At 37.2% G+C, this 19103-nt stretch overlaps 1 protein-coding gene across 1 annotated transcript; it reads left to right on the top strand.

Annotated features, from left to right (window-relative positions):
* The first annotated feature begins 575 nt into the window (after positions 1-575).
* LOC129443160 (E3 ubiquitin-protein ligase RNF126) lies at positions 576-17656 on the top strand. The gene is made up of 9 exons (XM_055203592.2): positions 576-730; positions 8397-8455; positions 8652-8709; positions 9382-9617; positions 13655-13723; positions 13805-13874; positions 15938-16031; positions 16127-16242; positions 16407-17656. The coding sequence occupies exons 1-9, from the start codon at positions 656-658 to the stop codon at positions 16557-16559; spliced, it is 930 nt and encodes a 309-aa protein (XP_055059567.1). The 5' UTR covers positions 576-655; the 3' UTR covers positions 16560-17656.
* Positions 17657-19103: the final 1447 nt, after the last annotated feature.

Raw genomic sequence — 19103 nt, 5'->3', positions numbered from 1 at the left:
AAATGATGACAGAATTTTTATTTTTGGGTGAACTTTCCCACTTCTCCACTAGGTGCCCCACTCGTGCTAAAGTACGGTAGTTGTATCTTAAAGGGGCCATGGCACAAGACATTTTTAAGATGTCAAATACATCTTTGGTCTCCCAGCCCAGAGCACATATGTGAAGTTTTAACTCAAAATACCATATAAATAATTTATTATAGTATGTTAAAATTGCCACTTTGTAGGTGTGTGCAAAAATGTGCCGTTTTAGGCGTGTCCTTTAAAATGCAAATGAGCGGTTTGTTCCAATTGAAACTCAATTGTGCTGTGAATTATTTTCTCTCTCTCTCGTTTTCTCTGCATAAAATGGCAGTAATGTGATTGGATAGTGCAGATTAAATATTCCCAGCTAAGGAAATTTGACATATTTTGCCCTCTTTTAAAAATATAATTTAAAATGTATTAAAAATTGTTTAAATGTTGTGTAGTTAAAAATATGTATACATTTTTAACAAGAAACACGAGAAAGATTATGTTTAAAATATAAATACTTTGATTCGTCAGTTATTTCCTCCATTTTACCAAACGCGTTCGATGACAGCGTAACATTAATGTACCGTCCGGGCTGCCGTACTTCGCCTCGTTCTCGCTTTCAGTCGGTCCCGCAGTGAAGATGGCGGAAGCTCCCCTGCGGCCCGGCGGCTTCTTCTGTCACCAGTGTTCGGCAGAGATCAGCCCGCGACTCCCGGTAAGACATCACTAACTTAACGGGCCTCGTTTGAGTTCTGTACTTTTGTATACAAGCATTTAACAGGCCTAACAGGGTCGTTTATGACGCGTTTTTCTGCGCTAACAGTGCTAAAGGCTAACAGGCTGCTGGTTGCCAATAGCAACAACTGGGCTTAAAACGAGGATTTAATAAAGTTGTATTGAATTTAAGGGGTGCGAGTTAATTCAGATAGACTCTGACAGGTCTGATCTTAGATTAAAGTGCTCTTCGAAGCCTGTGTGATGGTTTAATCTTGCTCTGTGTAGAAGGATAAACACAAGGCTAGGATGGTTATTAGACCATCTGGTTAGTTTTACTGACAAGTATTGGGTTTTGGGAGGACGTTGTTTGTTGTTATGAGCTTGTCAGGTATGGTTTAGTTGTCTAGTTTGTGATTCTCGTGGTTTACAGTGGGCTGGTTATTTGTTTAGCTGTTTTTTGTTTATTATTTAATGGCTATTATTTGTGTGGTTATGTATTAAGTCTGTCGTTTTATATTGGGGTTGTGTGTGTGTTTATAATTCATGTATTTTAATTTACTGTAAAAAAGATTTTGAGATCATCTAGAATAGTTGGTTTTAGTCCTTGTTACATTGTAAAATTTGTAAATCTTAATTATAAACATTAAGAGTGTTGGTTATGTTGATAAGGTAATCAGATGTGCTGGTTGTTATGGGATCAGCTGGTTGGTTTTGCTAAAGGAATTCAATTATTTAGAGACATGGTTATGTTTATTAGCTGATCAGTTGTTAGCCTTTGTATTATGCCTAATTTTGGTGTCTCATCTGTGTAGTTGGCTACGTAGTATTTGCCTGACTATAAAAGAAATCAATAAATTAATCAATCAATCACTGACTTCCATCGTATTTTTTCCTATAGTCAATGGGGGCCGTCAACTGTATGGTTACCAATATTTATCAAAACATCTTCTTTGTGTTTAATAGAGTAAAGAAACTCAAACAGGTTTAGATCAAAATGAGAGTGAGTAAATGATGACATTTTTGGGTGAACTTTCACTTTGAAGGGCATGTAAGGGTCATTCATAGTAGTTGACAAAGCACACAGTGTATGTCAGTGGAGGTCAAACTGTTATCACAACCTCACTTACAGTAAATTTAATTAGAGGTCGACTGATAGTACATTTTACAGATAGCCGGGTTTCCCGCAGCACTTTTTAGTTCGGGCGGCCCACCTAAGGAAACCCTACCGCCTTAACTAGGTCGTTCAAGATAAAGAAAAAATTCGCTGCAAAAAATGCCGCCAAGTGCATCTCGGAGAATAGCGCAGACGCGCTTCACAGGTTGCACGTGCCTGTTGATTTGATATAATTGTTGCTGTTGCTCACATTATTGATGTGCATTATTTAGATACTACAGTAGTTACACTCCTTTAAGATAATGTAATTAATAGTGGGAAATAATCCGTCTTTAAAATTTTTGCGCTATCTATCATCGTTCGCCAGACGTTCTACAACAACTGCTTCAGTTTGTATTTATTAACCCTTAGTTTCACTTCATAACGCAGCTATTCTCGTTAGAGGTAAAAAACATTTAATTCATTAATAATCTAGTATGTGTTCCTTTTCTGTCAATGTTTTTTCAAAATTAAGTTTTATTTGAGTGTTTTAAATAAAAATATTTAAAGTCGCAATGAAATTGACATGAAAAACTACATATTTTTTTTTAATATTGTGGTATTATTAACAAATGACTTATCTGTGAGCTTCATTGCTTTTAAAAAAATTTGTGTGTGCTTATAATCTTTAATCAAAAGTGCAAATCTCCCCCCCTCCTCAAAACGATCTCTCTTCACTTCCGGTCAAAAGTATGGCAGGTGGGCGGGGTCCGGGAGAAGATCGCAGCGATTAGCAATTAGCAACACGACCCAACTTCAAATGATCCAATCAGATCTCGATGGACAAATTCAAATCCAGCCCTGCCTTATTTCATCTCAAAAGCCGTTTCATTCGGATATACGTCACCACGGGGAAAATAAGGCAATCGCTACTTCCGTTTCATGGCGACTTTAAATTTTCATTATAACGTGATTGCCACGCCCCCAGTACCGCCCCCCGCCCAATCCTACCACCTTAACTAACAAATTTTCTGCGGGAAACCCTGGATAGCGATAACTAGGTTGGTCCGTATTTGCCAATAACGATTAATCAACCGATATTATGCACAGCTATTTCCTGTACTACAGCTTTTGATCAGTAATTACTTTTCAATCTGAAACACTGCTAGTTTGAGTCGTTTATAACATGTTTTTGAAAAAGTAACACTCATCAAACATAATCATTATAAATATTCTTTACTATCATGAAAATACCTGAAAAGGTTTGAAGAACAGCAATATAAATGTATGCTTAAGCCATTTCAGGGAGATGTATGTGTTAATGGTTCTTCTTCTGTGGCCCATATTGAGTTTCTGCACGAGAGCGCTCTCTGGCTTTTGGATGTAGCGGCATTTCACCCTTATTCATTATGAAGCATAGCAAGCATCATCGGCTTGATTTACTTGATTAACCGATACTTGATAAAAACAACTATAACCCAACAGTAACAAAATTTATAACAAAAGTAATAAAACAACACAACAGTACTGAACCATGAAAACGTGCTTAATGAAAAAAAAATATAATTAAAATATATTAATAATATTAATAAGGATTGAAGTTAATTATTCTGTGAAATAGTCTCACTGGTAACATTGAAATTACATAAATGTATATTAAATGTGTGTAGTCTTGTAGTAGGTATGGGAGTAAAATTTTCAGCATTGTAAAAGCTAACTATTTTCAGATAGTAAAAACTTGAAAGTTTTGGCAAAATTGGCAAAGTCACGATAGTTAGCTGTATCGATATTTTTGCACATCCCTACAATGTAGTTAATTTGCTTCTGTTTTAACTAGGGATGCACCGAATCCAGGATTCGGTTTCGGATTCGGCCGAATACTGGGCTTTTTGGCGGGGTTCGGGTTCGGCCGAATCCTAGATTTTTTTCCACCGAACCGAACCCTAGGCTTGCGCTACGCTGGTCGACGTCACGCAGCCGTTGATTCCACACATCGGGTGCTGACGTGGAGATGAGCTTTTTCTTTCGGTCAGCTGGACACACCAAAACTTTTAAACACCGCTGAAAACGCCTTGAGGACCCCAAATGCCAGCTGTTTTTCAGCCGAGCGCTTGGTAGTTGTGATGCTTCAGCTGTGAGCCGGTTGGTTGCTGTGGTAATGTCCTGCCCCTCCTCCACTGTAATTGGACGGCCGTGTGAAGACTGACATTGACGAGCGGAGCTTCTCACTCAAAGTTAAATATAGTTTTCAGCGCGGAGCTGCTTGCTTATTGGAAAAACGAGCGTGTCGCAACGCATCGCTTTCATTATGCATAGGCTTATGGTAATTGTCAAAATAGTTTTTCCAACTTGTCATCCTGGCATAATGTACAGTTAAAATTAAATAAAATGAAAAATACACTGCTGTGGACGTTTTTTACTTCATTAATGTGTTTTACTGTGTTGGAATAAGGATGCGAGTAGGATTCGGTATTCGGTTTCGGATTCGGCCGAATCTTAAACGGTGGATTCGGGATTCGGCCGAACCTAAAAAATCTGGATTCGGTGCATCCCTAGTTTTAACACAAATCAAATTAACAAAAGATTTATTGCAGTGATGATGAAAAAGAACTGAAATCAGATTTTTCTTTATTTGGTATGTTAATGTAGCTGACAGCTGCATAGTTTGCTTTCTCTCTTTATTGACTTAAAATATGCTAAATCATGAATAAAAGTAACCAGCTGGATCAGCTAATGTAAATAGATGTTAATAATCATGACATTAAACATTTGGATTGGATTTTTCTGCGTATTTTTGTTTGAGGTACTACTAACATTAATGTCCTGTCAGCCTTGACGACAAACTACCGGATCCTGCTGTTTTTCCTCTGCTAATGCAGCATCTAGTCGGCAAATTCATTACTTTCTAAGCAACAGACACAACTCAGAACAACTATCGGCATGGATTTTTGCCAATAGGCGATCGTTCCACCAATGAACTATCGGTGCCGATTAATCGGTAAAACCGATTAATTGTCTACCTCCAAACTTAAGTATATACAGTTAAGCAAAGATATGTGGTCTGTTAAACTGTAGCCTTTTGTTACGGTCAGCTTTCCTACTGTTGACTCGGAGGGCCACATCAGGAATCAATCCTTCCTAAACCATAGACTAAGTATTAACTGTATGTCATTGTAAGGTTTCACTGGGGAACAGGACGTTGAATGGATGCTTTCACACAGTTCGGTGCTATTGTTGTCTCCTGTTATTGTGCAGAGCCTCTAGAAAGAGCAAAAACAGGGCACAACGTCAGCTAGATGTCATCATACAGACTGCAGAGGTCACAGCACTTCTGTATGTCATCAGTCAAGTTCTTCATTCTTATGCAGATAATTTCAGGACATCAGACAGCCAGTCAAGGAAATACATTGTGCTGTATTTCTATTAGTTTTCTTATTGTATCCCTCAAACTCTAGGGCTGGACCAGAATATTTGATTGTTTTTTTAACAACATTATTAGCGTTACTGCACAGCCTCTGCCAAGCAGGTAGTGCCCTTTACCCTCCCGCTCTATAGGGGGCGCTGAGAGAGAGTTTGCGCTCATGTTTGGTCAGTTGCTGTTGGCAGAGGCTCTGCTAATAATGTTGTAAATGAAGTTCAATTTCTCAATCCAGTTATCAAAATCTGATCTGTTTGCTTCACAAGAAGTATGTATGTCACCAGGTCTCATGGGAATTACTTTTGTATTTGATATATCTGCTTTTGAGCTTTTTAAAGTTGTGGCTTCGTTGACTCAATGCAACAAGTTAATGCAAAGTCCTGAATAAACGCTAACTCACGCAAGACAATGGGAGTGATGCAAATTGGGTGGTGCGATTGCAGCGAAAACATGCACTATTTCGTACTAGGCTAAAAAATTGTAATCAACTTAAATTTCGGATGCATAACGATTAATTGCAATTAATCTATAGCACAATAAAAGTTTTTGTTTACATCATATATATGATGTGTATAATAACGTTGTATAGACCCCTTCAAGGTTTGTAAACATTGAATTACTATCGGGTGCGGGCAACATGGGGTCAAACTTTTCATACCATCCAGGCTTTCTAGTTTAATCTAACAGGGCTAAAAATGATGACTTACCTGAAATGAAGTGAGCGCTACAAACACAAGCCTCTTTGATCTGTGCATTGTCCCAGTCTGCCCACAGATGTTGTATTTTTTTGAGATTCGGCAGGAATCCCAAAAAACTTAACGGCAGACCTGGTGCGATTTTCACAGCCCACGACGCAAGTAGGCATTTTTGACGATACCGAATAATACGCAACTTAATCTGCTGTAATGACTTTTCTGACCCCGACATGCGCAGTGGGAACCGCCTGTGAGGTGAACTGTGAAGGGGTGTATAGATAAATGCACACACTAGGGCTGTCAATCTTCCTCTATTATTCCATTAGAATTTCATTCATTATTTTTTTTAATATTCGATTTATAATCGATTATTTAATGCTCAAATTTGACTTATTAATATTTACTATACCTATCTACACACGTTGTAAAAACGGGCTTATGCATTGCCAATGCCACTATGAGCTCGTATAGTTGACTTGTTTTAAATTATGTCCACTAGAAGACATTGCAGTATTACTAATAAACATGTAATTATTTAATAACAGGTGATAGCTTTCTTGCTAATTAATGATTAAGCTTAGACACAAAATTAACAAAGTTGTCAACTTTAATGAAACATTTCATTATCAACGCAGTTCTCTTTGTTCACGTATGAGGGCTGCGTAGATCGCATCATTAGTTATACAATACTTACACACAGCACACACATCCCCTGGCCTCCAATTTCACTATTCTTTTTTCATTTAAACACACCTTAGAGGAAGTGTGATCTTGAACAAGTATTTTGTCACTGGTCGAAAAGACAAACTTATCCAAACAAATTAGCATTAAAGACATTCCCAAAACGGTCGTCCATAGCACTTCCGTCATAACCTTCCTCCGCAATCGCTATCAGCTCCGCTTTCTCTTTCTCACGTACCTCCTGCTGCTGGTCTTGTTTCAAATGAATTAGCCGATGGAAATGCGGGTCGAGGTAGCTAGCGGTATTTAACAGCATAAATGCGTTAGATAGTGAACACATAAAAAAATATTTTTAAATAAATTTTTTTTTAAAATCCCATTCGAATAGTAGTTTTAACATTCGATTAGTATTATTTTTTTAATATTCGAATTATATTCGATTACTGAAATTCGTTTCAACAGCCCTAGCACACACATGCATGTATATATTTAAGAGATGTTTACATGTACATTTGTACATTTATGTATAATTTATATTATATAAATATAAATACTTAATAGGGCTGGGCAAAAAAATTGATGATTTTTTTTTTTTAAACGTGGTAGATTAAAAATCGATTCTCAAAGAGCAGAATCGATTTTTTTCTTTCATATTTATTTCCGCAAACATTGAACGTAAGATTAACTTGAATCTAATTACTAGTCTTCTTCACTAGATGTCACCCTCTTTTTTGCCTTGCACGATGTTACCAAGGAGCAAGAAGTAAGCCTGTCATTCACTCATTTAGTGCTTAAAATGGCGGTTTTAGGTGCTTCATCGACATTGATGCCACCTTCACATAAAAAGTCAGAGGTTTGGAAGCATTTTAGATTTCGTATTCAAGACGACAACGATAGTGTTGTGGGTTTTAATTTCTTTTTAATCAATAACCCACTTGTAAACTGTTGTTCACTGTTTTTTTATTAATATAGTATTTGTATTAAATCTCTATTCATTGAGTTGAATCGAGAATCGGGTATAAAAACCTACCCGAGAACCGGAATCGAAAATTGACTCGAGACTCGAAATCGAATCGATCTGGAACATCTGAATCGATACCCAGCCCTAATACTTAATATATAAACATATATATTTTTCTTAAAATGATACATGCATGTGCATATTTATATATACATAATTACCATATTTTCTGGACTATAAGTCACACCGGAGTATAAGTCGCATCAACCAAAAATGCATCATTAAGACGAAATAACATAAATAAGTCGCAGTGGACTATACGTGGCATTTATTTATACAATTATTTCACAAAATCCGTGCCGACGAACACACATTTCATCTGGATAGGCAAGTTATTCAACTAAACAATAGCACACAGAACAGCAGGCTGAATAGATGCCTGTACGTAATCGTAACATTATCAGTTATTTACCGTTATTATCGTAATGCACCCCTAACTTGAATATAAAATTCATTTAAACTTTCTTGACTAGTAAGGAGTTGATTTACATATAAAAATGAAGTTAAATTACTTTGTTATTAAGTTTATTAAACTTAAAAATTTTAGTGCAACAAGGAATGTTGTACAATGTATGCGTTTTGATATTTTTATAGATCTGTATTGTTTTTAAATATTTGCTGTCCTTTACAAATACATGTTGCATCATGAGTATACTTGTTAGCTCCCATGCAGGACCTTCAAGGACCTGATTGAGAACGTGACTCTAGTCTTTTTGGATTGTGTGTATTAAAATGGAGTTGTTACTTTTGTTGTAGGAGTACATCTGCCCGCGCTGTGAGTCTGGATTTATCGAGGAGTTACCTGATCAGGGAAGGTACAGTACTAAATTACTTCAGACACAAACTCAAAGGCTGTTTTGTGCTTCTGCCAAAGTTAAGATCTATTTCTGTGTGAGAGATTTCGTTATCTAAAAACCCGTCTGTCATATTTGTACACGTATATGGGCATTTTCTCAACTACGTAATTGCCTTTTTGCTTTGATTACATTACAAACTGTATGGTCTATCCAGGGCAGAGAATGGTTCCACGTCGACGTCCTCTACTGAAGAGAACCGACCCCCATTCGAGGTGAGATCGTTTTTCTCAATTACAATAAAAGTTTCAGTATTTTATGACATCATCATCATTTTTACGTCCTACATGGTCTCTGTGCTTATTTGCCATGCCTCAATGTAACTATACGTTCACATCGCTGCCGCCAAGAGCGCCAAAATATGCTCTGGCTGCCCTGCCAACGTCCAATTGGTTGCAACCAAGCCGTGTCATAGCTCATTACCATAAAGTTAAGTTAATTTCAACTGGCCTTGATGCTCACATCGCCCTCTCACATCGCTGGAGCTCGCGGCCGGCTCTCATTGAAAATGAATGACTTCCGGCCACTTTGTCGCTCTTGCCGGGGGCGGTGTGAATGCACAGAAAGGGTTCATCTGACAAAGTTTTTTTTCGAAACATAAAGAAGAACTACTAGATGCCACTCGATGACTAAAACATTGGACTTTAAAGGCTTTAAATCGGTTTGATTTAAGGTCATCTTAAACTTGAAAGGAAAGTCAAGAAGATAAAAATAAATACTTATGTTTTTAAAGGGATCATTAATCTGTTGTACTGTATAAACTAATGGGCAGTGTTCAAAATCGCCCCAAGTATTGAATCTGCATTAGGGAAATCATCTGTGCGAGAATGCCGAAGGGTGTTTAAAGCTCTTGTATTAACCCTTACCTGCTCTCTATCCTCCTCCAGAATGTGGACCAACACTTGTTTACGTTCCCACATGGTTACGGACAGTTTGCTTTGGGAATCTTCGACGAGGGCTTTGACTTCAGGGCGGGATTGCCCGCGGAGGATAACCGTGACACAGAGAACCGCAGAGAACGGGAAATGGCATCACGACAGCGGTACAGTGCGAGACAACCACGGGGACGCCACGTTCCCCGGAGACAAGGGGTGCGGCATGAGGGTGTGCCAACTTTAGAAGGGTGAGATCTCAGGATGAGCCTGTATTATTGAATAATTCTGTCTGTTTTACATTTTGCTTTTGCAAATGAAATATTCTATTCAAATAAACAGGTTTTTTTAGAGATCTCACAGTCCCACGGATATGGTTATAGTGTATGTATACATACAATCTAAAATGTGTATCGTAATCCGTAAACATAATATTAAAGAGCCCCTATTATGTTGCTGGAAAAAGTTATTTTGTGTATTTGGTGTAATGCAGTTTTCACGTAGTTTGTTTCATAAGACGCACTATTTTCCACATACCATACATTTTTGTTGCTCCTCTATGCCCCACCTTTCTGAAATGCGTAAATTTTTATAAAGCTCATCGTTCTGAAAAGCACATTGTGCTCTGATTGGTCAGCCATTCAGTGCATTGAGATTGGCCGAAATATCTCAAACGTAACAGATTGGTAAGGTAAGGATACTAAAACATAAAACCATGTCTGCATTTGTAATCATAGAAACAACAAGCTTTAGTCTAAAATCTTTAAATATGAAAACATTGACTTCTTACAGGCTGTGAGTCAGAATTATGTAATTATGATAATGACCGTCGTGCCCTCGTCAACTCACAGGGGAAGTAAACAGTGCGTACAATCCTTGCGTTCATTGTAGTCCAAGGAAAGAGATTTCAGTTGGAGACGACTCGTGTCATCGTAGACTTTAAGATTTGTTACTTTGCAGATTAGTAACATGCGCTAACACACACTTGCACACCAAAAGACACGTTACATTATGAAACAGAAAATAGGGGCTCTTTAATAAAATACTGTAGTCACAAATTCATTGGGTTAGACCTATAGGAATCTTGCTTATTACTATAGACTTAAACACATAGATGCAAAAGCCGCAAAATGCCACCGCCTTAAATAAGATACTCTCGACACATATTATATGTTTATCAAATACTTTCATTTAAAATCAGCCTAATTCTGGCCTCAGGCCATTTAGAAATACCACTTTGTTAGCAGAATCTGTTAAATACAATTTGATAGATTTTCCAGCAAAGTCCTCTAAGTGCACAGAGAAAAGAATTGCATGGACATCGGATGGCAGGCCAGAGCTTGACATTTTTGTGATGGAAATATGCAATTTCTAAATGCAGAACAGACCTGAAAGAGTTAATGCCTCAGCCAAGTAAGAAAAAGTAACACAAAAGTAACTTAGTTACTTTTTTTGGGGAGTAACATAATATTGTAATGCATTACTTTTAAAAGTGACTTTCCCCAACACTGGTAATAACATATCATGAGCCTTAAACACGATTGTTATGGTTATGTAAACCTTGTGCATGCAAAAGACTGCTAAAAAACAGGCCAATCTCAACATAACACAGACAGTGACATTACAGTTGAGATGTACGCCCCCGACATTAAATTACATTGGTCTTACAATACTAAAAACAAAGTTGTGACTGCAAAGTTAGCGCTACAGTCTTGTTCAAAATAATAGCAGTACAATGTGACTAACCAGAATAATCAAGGTTTTTAGTATATTTTTTTATTGCTACGTGGCAAACAAGTTACCAGTAGGTTCAGTAGATTCTCAGAAAACAAATGAGACCCGGCATTCATGATATGCACGCTCTTAAGGCTGTGCAATTGGGCAATTAGTTGAATTAGTTGAAAGGGGTGTGTTCAAAAAAATAGCAGTGTGGCATTCAATCACTGAGGTCATCAATTTTTTGAAGAAACAGGTGTGAATCAGGTGGCCCCTATTTAAGGATGAAGCAACACTTGTTGAACATGCATTTGAAAGCTGAGGAAAATGGGTCGTTCAAGACATTGTTCAGAAGAACAGCGTACTTTGATTAAAAAGTTGATTGGAGAGGGGAAAACCTATAAAGAGGTGCAAAAAATGATAGGCTGTTCAGCTAAAATGATCTCCAATGCCTTAAAATGGAGAGCAAAACCAGAGAGACGTGGAAGAAAACGGAAGACAACCATCAAAATGGATAGAAGAATAACCAGAATGGCAAAGGCTCAGCCAATGATCACCTCCAGGATGATCAAAGACAGTCTGGAGTTACCTGTAAGTACTGTGACAGTTAGAAGACGTCTGTGTGAAGCTAATCTATTTTCAAGAATCCCCCGCAAAGTCCTTCTGTTAAAAAAAGGCATGTGCAGAAGAGGTTACAATTTGCCAAAGAACACATCAACTGGCCTAAAGAGAAATGGAGGAACATTTTGTGGACTGATGAGAGTAAAATTGTTCTTTTTGGGTCCAAGGGCCACAGGCAGTTTGTGAGACGACCCCCAAACTCTGAATTCAAGCCACAGTACACAGTGAAGACAGTGAAGCATGGAGAGGTGCAAGCATCATGATATGGGCATGTTTCTCCTACTATGGTGTTGGGCCTATTTATCGCATACCAGGGATCATGGATCAGTTTGCATATGTTAAAATACTTGAAGAGGTCATGTTGCCCTATGCTGAAGAGGACATGCCCTTGAAATGGTTGTTTCAACAAGACAATGACCCAAAACACACTAGTAAACGGGCAAAGTCTTGGTTCCAAACCAACAAAATTAATGTTATGGAGTGGCCAGCCCAATCTCCAGACCTTAATCCAATTGAGAACTTGTGGGGTGATATCAAAAATGCTGTTTCTGAAGCAAAACCAAGAAATGTGAATGAATTGTGGAATGTTGTTAAAGAATCATGGAGTGGAATAGCAGCTGAGAGGTGCCACAAGTTGGTTGACTCCATGCCACACAGATGTCAAGCAGTTTTAAAAAACTGTGGTCATACAAATAATATTAGTTTAGTGATTCACAGGATTGCTAAATCCCAGAAAAAAAAATGTTTGTACAAAATAGTTTTGAGTTTGTACAGTCAAAGGTAGACACTGCTATTTTTTTGAACACACCCCTTTCAACTAATTGCCCAATTGCACAGCCTTAAGAGCGTGCATATCATGAATGCTGGGTCTTGTTTGTTTTCTGAGAATCTACTGAACCTACTGGTAACTTGTTTGCCACGTAGCAATAAAAAATATACTAAAAACCTTGATTATTCTAGTTAGTCACATTGTACTGCTATTATTTTGAACAATACTGTATATGCTAGTTAATGCTATATGCTAGCGTTTAGGCTGAAGTTCTATTATTGACGTTACAGTTATATTTTGAAGGTCCATACTGAAAAAAACACAAACTTACCATTCAGAAACATCCATTAAAAATTTCCTAATGATTGATTTTTCCTTAAAATCTGTATCTTCATCTGATACAGACTCAAACATAAGGTCTGTTTACACACACACAGAGCTACTGAAGGGGCTGCTCTGAGAAACAGCCAATCGGAGCAGAGCGCAACATTATTATTCATGACCCTTTTTAAATAATGTAATAATAGACCATTTCATTCTAAGAGCAAATCCTAGGATTGTAAATGATCGTGAAAAACTGCCTCTATATCATTTTTGCACTTAACCCGTTAATTGGCGCTGTCCCGTGAGCGGGACACCTACGTTTATTTCAATATTTTCTATGTAAATGTTAATCTATCACGACAAACTATATATTGTTGGAAAGGTCTAAGAATGTAGTTTTCATATTTCAAAACCTTTTAGCAGTAATAATAATGCAGTAACTGTAATTTATTCATTTGTGACACAAGTATGCAGCAAACCTCAAAGCAAACCAGCACAAACCTCAGTTTTTTGACAATTTTATGTATTAAAAATAATACTATATTGCATTTTTATTTATTACAAATAAATGTAAACTGCTTTAAAAAAAAGAATATTTTCACCTCTAGACAATTCCCTAAAAAACGTTGAAGTGTCTTCTTTAAAACCAAAAATTACCAAAATTAAAACCAAAATTAGGCTTCAAGACCAAAAAAAAAAAAAAAAATGCCAGAGTTATATTAATTTAAAGGTGTATTTCACCTTTTCACCAACCCCCCACTCAAAAAGGGCTGCGCCAGTTAAAGGGTCTTCATATGTTCCTAAGAATATTTAAATTTTTAATGCATGGAATAAAGCAAACGATTGTGTTTTTTACAGAATAATTCAGCAGTTAGTGAATGGGATCATTGCTCCGACAGCTATGCCAAACATGGGCATGGGGCCATGGTAAGTCACCATGAAATTGTTGTGTCTTTACATCATTGCCATGTGATTGTGTACGACTGAACAGTAAACTCTGTGCTGCAGGGGAATGCTGCATTCAAACCCAATGGACTATGCATGGGGTGCCAATGGATTAGACACCATCATAACACAGGTATACTACACAACACACTTTCTGACTCAGAGCTGTGACACTATTGAAAGTAACCAAGGGAACTATTTTCGGCTGCGTAATATCATTGCACCTCCTGGGCATTGTACGGCGGCAAAGTCTTTGATTATTACGCCAGAATGAGAAATAGTTCCTAGACATATCGGCCTAGAAAATCACAACTTTTAATTTTCTGTCGGCCTTAGTACACGATGTAACTACACAAGAGTCAAGTTTTAAATAGGTTAAATATAGAAACTAGGGCTGTCCTCGACTAAGGATTTACATATTCGAATCAGAATTGTCGAATCTTTTCATAGTCGACCGATAGTCAAATCATCTATGTGTGTGTGTGCATGGGTGGGAGGGGGTCAGACCAGGTACAAATTGATAACTTTTATTTTCTTTCACAAGCAGCACACATAAACAACTTTCTGATAAAGTTACCAAAAACTGTCTTTCAAGTGATGAACGAAGACAAAACTGACGATGCATTTATATATTTTTAAGGTAAAATGTAAGGCAACATTTGTTTAATTATTCCTCATAACATTTTAAAGCCACGATCTACAGAACATCACACGAAAAACATTTTGATAACTAAACCTAAAAATATAACAAAGGTGATCCTGCCTTGGAAACCTCGGCTAATTCAGTGTTTTTATTTAATTTGGAGATTTAGTGCGTCAAAGCAGTCATGACCAAAAAAACGACAAATGAGAAATAGCAAATAATTTGTGATTGTTACTGCAAATTATAAAAACTAAGCTTTATATACAATTCATAAAAACACTGAAATTAATGATTTTATAGACACTACGCGTTATTAGCACATAAATACCTGCTTGCTTTCACTTTGATCATCTCCATTCACTTTAGATACAGAAACAACTGATGAAATTATTTATTTCAGGAATCTCTTTTCTATTATTTGAAAGTTAATATTAAATCACAAGAAAGACAGTCGTGTCAGGCATAAATATAGGTTCGGTGCAGATATTTTCCGTTTCATCACGGAAATTTAAAGAAACAGCTTACCTGTTTTGTAGTTCAACTTTTGACAAGATAATCACTCTGTTTTAAATACATTTTAAAAACGTATACCCGTCGAAAACATCCGTTTTTTGATGAACTTCTAAATATGAGACGCAGAGCACCTAGCCCGTTCGGCTAAATTGCATGCGCAAGCATGGCCAGCACGCAATAGTGCAAAATCTATACAACGAAAAGTAATCCAAAATCTACAGACTTAAATTAGATCAGAATTTACGTTTATAATAAATAATTTTTTTTTTATAAAATAAGGTCAGAAGTAACAATGTGCAGAACAAATGTGCAAAATGCCTCAAGTGCACGGAAACAAAACACAAGCCAAATATAACCCAGAGTGATTTATAAATAAAATAAAATAAAATGAAGAAATTATTAAAAGAATGAAAGTATAGCCAGAATTGCCATCTTTTTCTTTTAAATGTAGAAACAAAGAGGCAATGGTTTATTAACATAGGAACCTCTTATGGACGTGTAGCCCGGTCACAGGGGTTGCTGGATTTATTAACGCATTTTAAAAATATTTATTGAAAGCTGATACTTCACATATTATTTGCTGAATTATAATAATATGCTGTATATTAATATATTGGGAGAAAGCTGTTATATGTGAAATCAGAGTTGTGCACAGTGCACCCATATATGGCCAAAATTAAAGGATCCTCATTTCATAACACATCTGCGATGATTCGACTGTGAGATTGGTAGTCGAATCAGGCTTCTCCTATCGATGCATCGAATCTTCGACTATTCGGAGTCACCCCAATAGAAACTCTTTGGTTATTTTTGAGCGCGATGCTAATGGTCTAATCAGATTCAATGTATTATGCTAAGCTATGCTAAAAGTGCTAGCGCCAGACCCGGAGATCAGCTGAATGGATTCCAAAACAGTAAAAATCAAATGTTTAACTCTAGGGGAGCTCGAAAATTACCATATTGTCAAAAAAAGTGGAGGGTCCCTTTAAAGTTGACTCGTTTTGTGGTCCACGGTCACATTTGTGTTTTTGTCCCTGTAGTTATTAAATCAGTTTGAAAACACGGGTCCCCCTCCAGCAGATAAAGAGAAGATTAAGAGTCTCCCTACAGTTCACATCACAGAAGAGCACGTGGGTAAGATCATAAACATCATCCCTGCAAGTCTGATCTGTCACTGCACGCTGTACCAAAAACATGTAATGTAGTCGAATGATATGTTTGTGTGTCAGGTGCTGGTTTAGAGTGTCCTGTCTGTAAAGAAGACTACAGCACAGGAGAAACCGTCAGACAGCTTCCCTGCAATCATCTCTTTCATAATGACTGTATAGTGCCCTGGCTTGAACAGGTGACTTTACCATTCAACATTTTATTGAATTTATTCGAAATGTGTTTAGGTGCTAAAACATAAACATGTAAATGTTCTGCATAGTAGATTTGGTGGTGTGACCAATTCACCGGCATGGGCGAGCTACATATGTCTTCACATCTCTCTCTCTTCCTGTTTTCCAGCATGACACGTGTCCAGTCTGCAGGAAGAGCTTGAGTGGGCAGAACACAGCCACGGATCCACCCGGCCTATCAGGGATGAACTTCTCTCCCATTTCCTCCTCCTCTTCATCCTCCAGCTCTCCAAGCAATGAGAATTCCACCAACAACTCGTAAGACCTCAGCCCACATCCCAAACACCACATCATCATCATCTCAGCCTGACGCTGCAAACCACTCGACCCGTCTCACCTCCACCAGTAATGCAGCTCGGAGCTGATCTAGAACTCTGTGGAACCAGAGCCGAACCTTAACCTTTGAACCCGACCATCACTAACACGCATTTTAGCGCATTTCACAAACCGGCCTCAAAACGAGGGCCAGAGAGGACCGCCAAAACCCCTTCGAGAAAAATTACTCAACAGCTTTGTTTTTTAAGATTGAGAGCCACTGTTCTTCATAATTTCATTGCACACGGCAGGTGGATGGAAGCAACCGTTTGTGTGACATGATTTTAATCGGCAGAATGCACGATAAGAAGAAAAATGATAACGTGAAGCGGACGTGAAGAGACGTACCAAACTGCATTTTAGATTAAGACATTGTGTTTCTCAAGAGAAGGACGTGTCCAAATAGAACCTTTCGTTTTTTTATTATTTGATGTTTATTTTTCAGATAAAAGTGGCTACTAGTAGGTGAACGTGCATCCCACAAGGCTCTGTCTTGAGACCATTAAGTTTTTTTAATGCAGAATTCCCCTTCCAATTCTCCTTGTAGTGAGTACAAATTATTATTTAAATTGAACTTGAATACAAGTTGGTAGTATGTGTTCACTGCCTGCGAGTGTATGATGATTTACACTTTTACATTTTCTTTTGATTTTTTTTAGATGAATGTGACCTGTACCCATGTACTCATATTTATTGAAAAACATTTCAAGAACAATCGAGCGTCATTGTTAAAAGCCAACTGATCGAAAATATCAGAACGACGAACTACTAACCCCATTATGTTTTTTGCACGGTGTTTTTATTTTTTTCTGCGAACATTGAACAAATGGAAAAGTGTGACTTTCTACATTTAGTATCATCCTTAAAACATGCATTTTTGGGACATTGCCTAATAACACAAGAAGACCTCTCTCGCTCACCTTTCTCTTATTCTGTCTGTTTTTGGTTACTTTCTCCACACACATTTCAATTCAAGGCAACTTTTTTAACTTATTTTAAGTGAATGATTTGTTTTTGTAAATCATAATAAAAGAAAAGGATGCATCTCTGCTTGTGGTGAAACATTTCATAAAAACCAATGCCATAGCATATATTTTAACCTGTTTTTTTTGTAAAACATGCTAACAAGTGGCATGTACCTAGCAACCCCATGTAGATATTTTAAAAGTTAATTGTTGCGTTTAAAATGAATGATATGTGATTTTGGTAACAATCTTTACTATACGTTTGTATTAACGCATTAGCTATCATAAACTAACAATGAATAATGCTTTACAACATTTATTAATCATAGTTCATGAGAATTATTAAAGGGCTCATAACGCAAAATTCAGACTTTTTCCATATTTAAGTGCTATATCTGGGTCCCCAGTGCTTCTATTAACCTAGAAAGCGTCAAAAAGAATGTGATGTAGGTTGCGAGGCCAATTACAATTACGCACCTTCATCTGCACTATCCAATAGAGTGAAAGAGAGAGAAAAAAAATTATATTTGTCAGAAAAATTGAGTTTTAATTTCAAGAAACCACCATTATGGTGATCAGTGTTTGCTGAAGTGTTTGCATTTCTTGAGCTCATTTGCATTTTAAAGGACACACCCAAAAACTGCTAATTTTTTATCACACCTTCAAAGGGTCAATTTTAACATGTTATAATAATTATCTATATGTTTTTTTTTTAGCTAAAACTTCACATGCATGCTATTTGAAAATCTAAAGGTGCAAATATTGAGAAAATCACCTTTTAAAGTTGTCCAAATTAAGTCCTTAGCAACACATATTACTAATAATACATTTTAAATATATACAGTATCTTCATGGAACATGATCTTTACTTAATATCCTAATGATTTTTGGCATAAAAAATCAATAATTTTGACCCATACAATGTATTGTTGGCAACTGCTACAAATATACCCGTGCTACTTATGACTGGTTTTGTGGTCCAGGGTGATAAATATGCAAGCAGAATAGTTTACTTTAGCTAATACTATTAATTTTAATTATTGTTTTTTCCTTACAAACTGGGACCAGGGAGATTTACTTGACTGTTGCATAAAAACAGCTCAAGTGCTTTATCAGTCTTTTTGAAGGATCAAAACATATGTCAGGTGTCAGAATCCTGTTGTAATCTGTGTATCGTTTTTTTAAAGATGAATCAGAAACCTTTTCCTTTCTTGGAACTTTGCCTTTTATGCAAATGAACCCTAAAGCATCATATTTAAATGTGTCATACCAGGAAGTGAATGCCGGCTCACTTCTATCCCGCATAGAGAGAGAGAGAGAGAGAGAGAGAGAGAGAGAGAGAGAGAGAGAGAGAGAGAGAGAGAGAGAGAGAGAGAGAGAGAGAGAGAGAGAGAGAGAGAGAGAGATTGCTAGTCAGTATAACCACTTTCCCAAGAGTGAAGCACAGTGTGCGGTAGGGAACATGGTGACCTCGCTGACCTCCAGAGGATAAAGCCCCGTCGCTGAAGGGATCCCATTCGCATCCC

Source organism: Misgurnus anguillicaudatus, unplaced genomic scaffold (assembly GCF_027580225.2).
Source record: "Misgurnus anguillicaudatus unplaced genomic scaffold, ASM2758022v2 HiC_scaffold_26, whole genome shotgun sequence".
NCBI classification, from domain to species: Eukaryota; Metazoa; Chordata; class Actinopteri; order Cypriniformes; family Cobitidae; genus Misgurnus; species Misgurnus anguillicaudatus.
The sequence above is the reverse complement of the archived record's forward strand: the minus strand, read 5'-3'. Positions and strand labels throughout refer to the sequence as shown.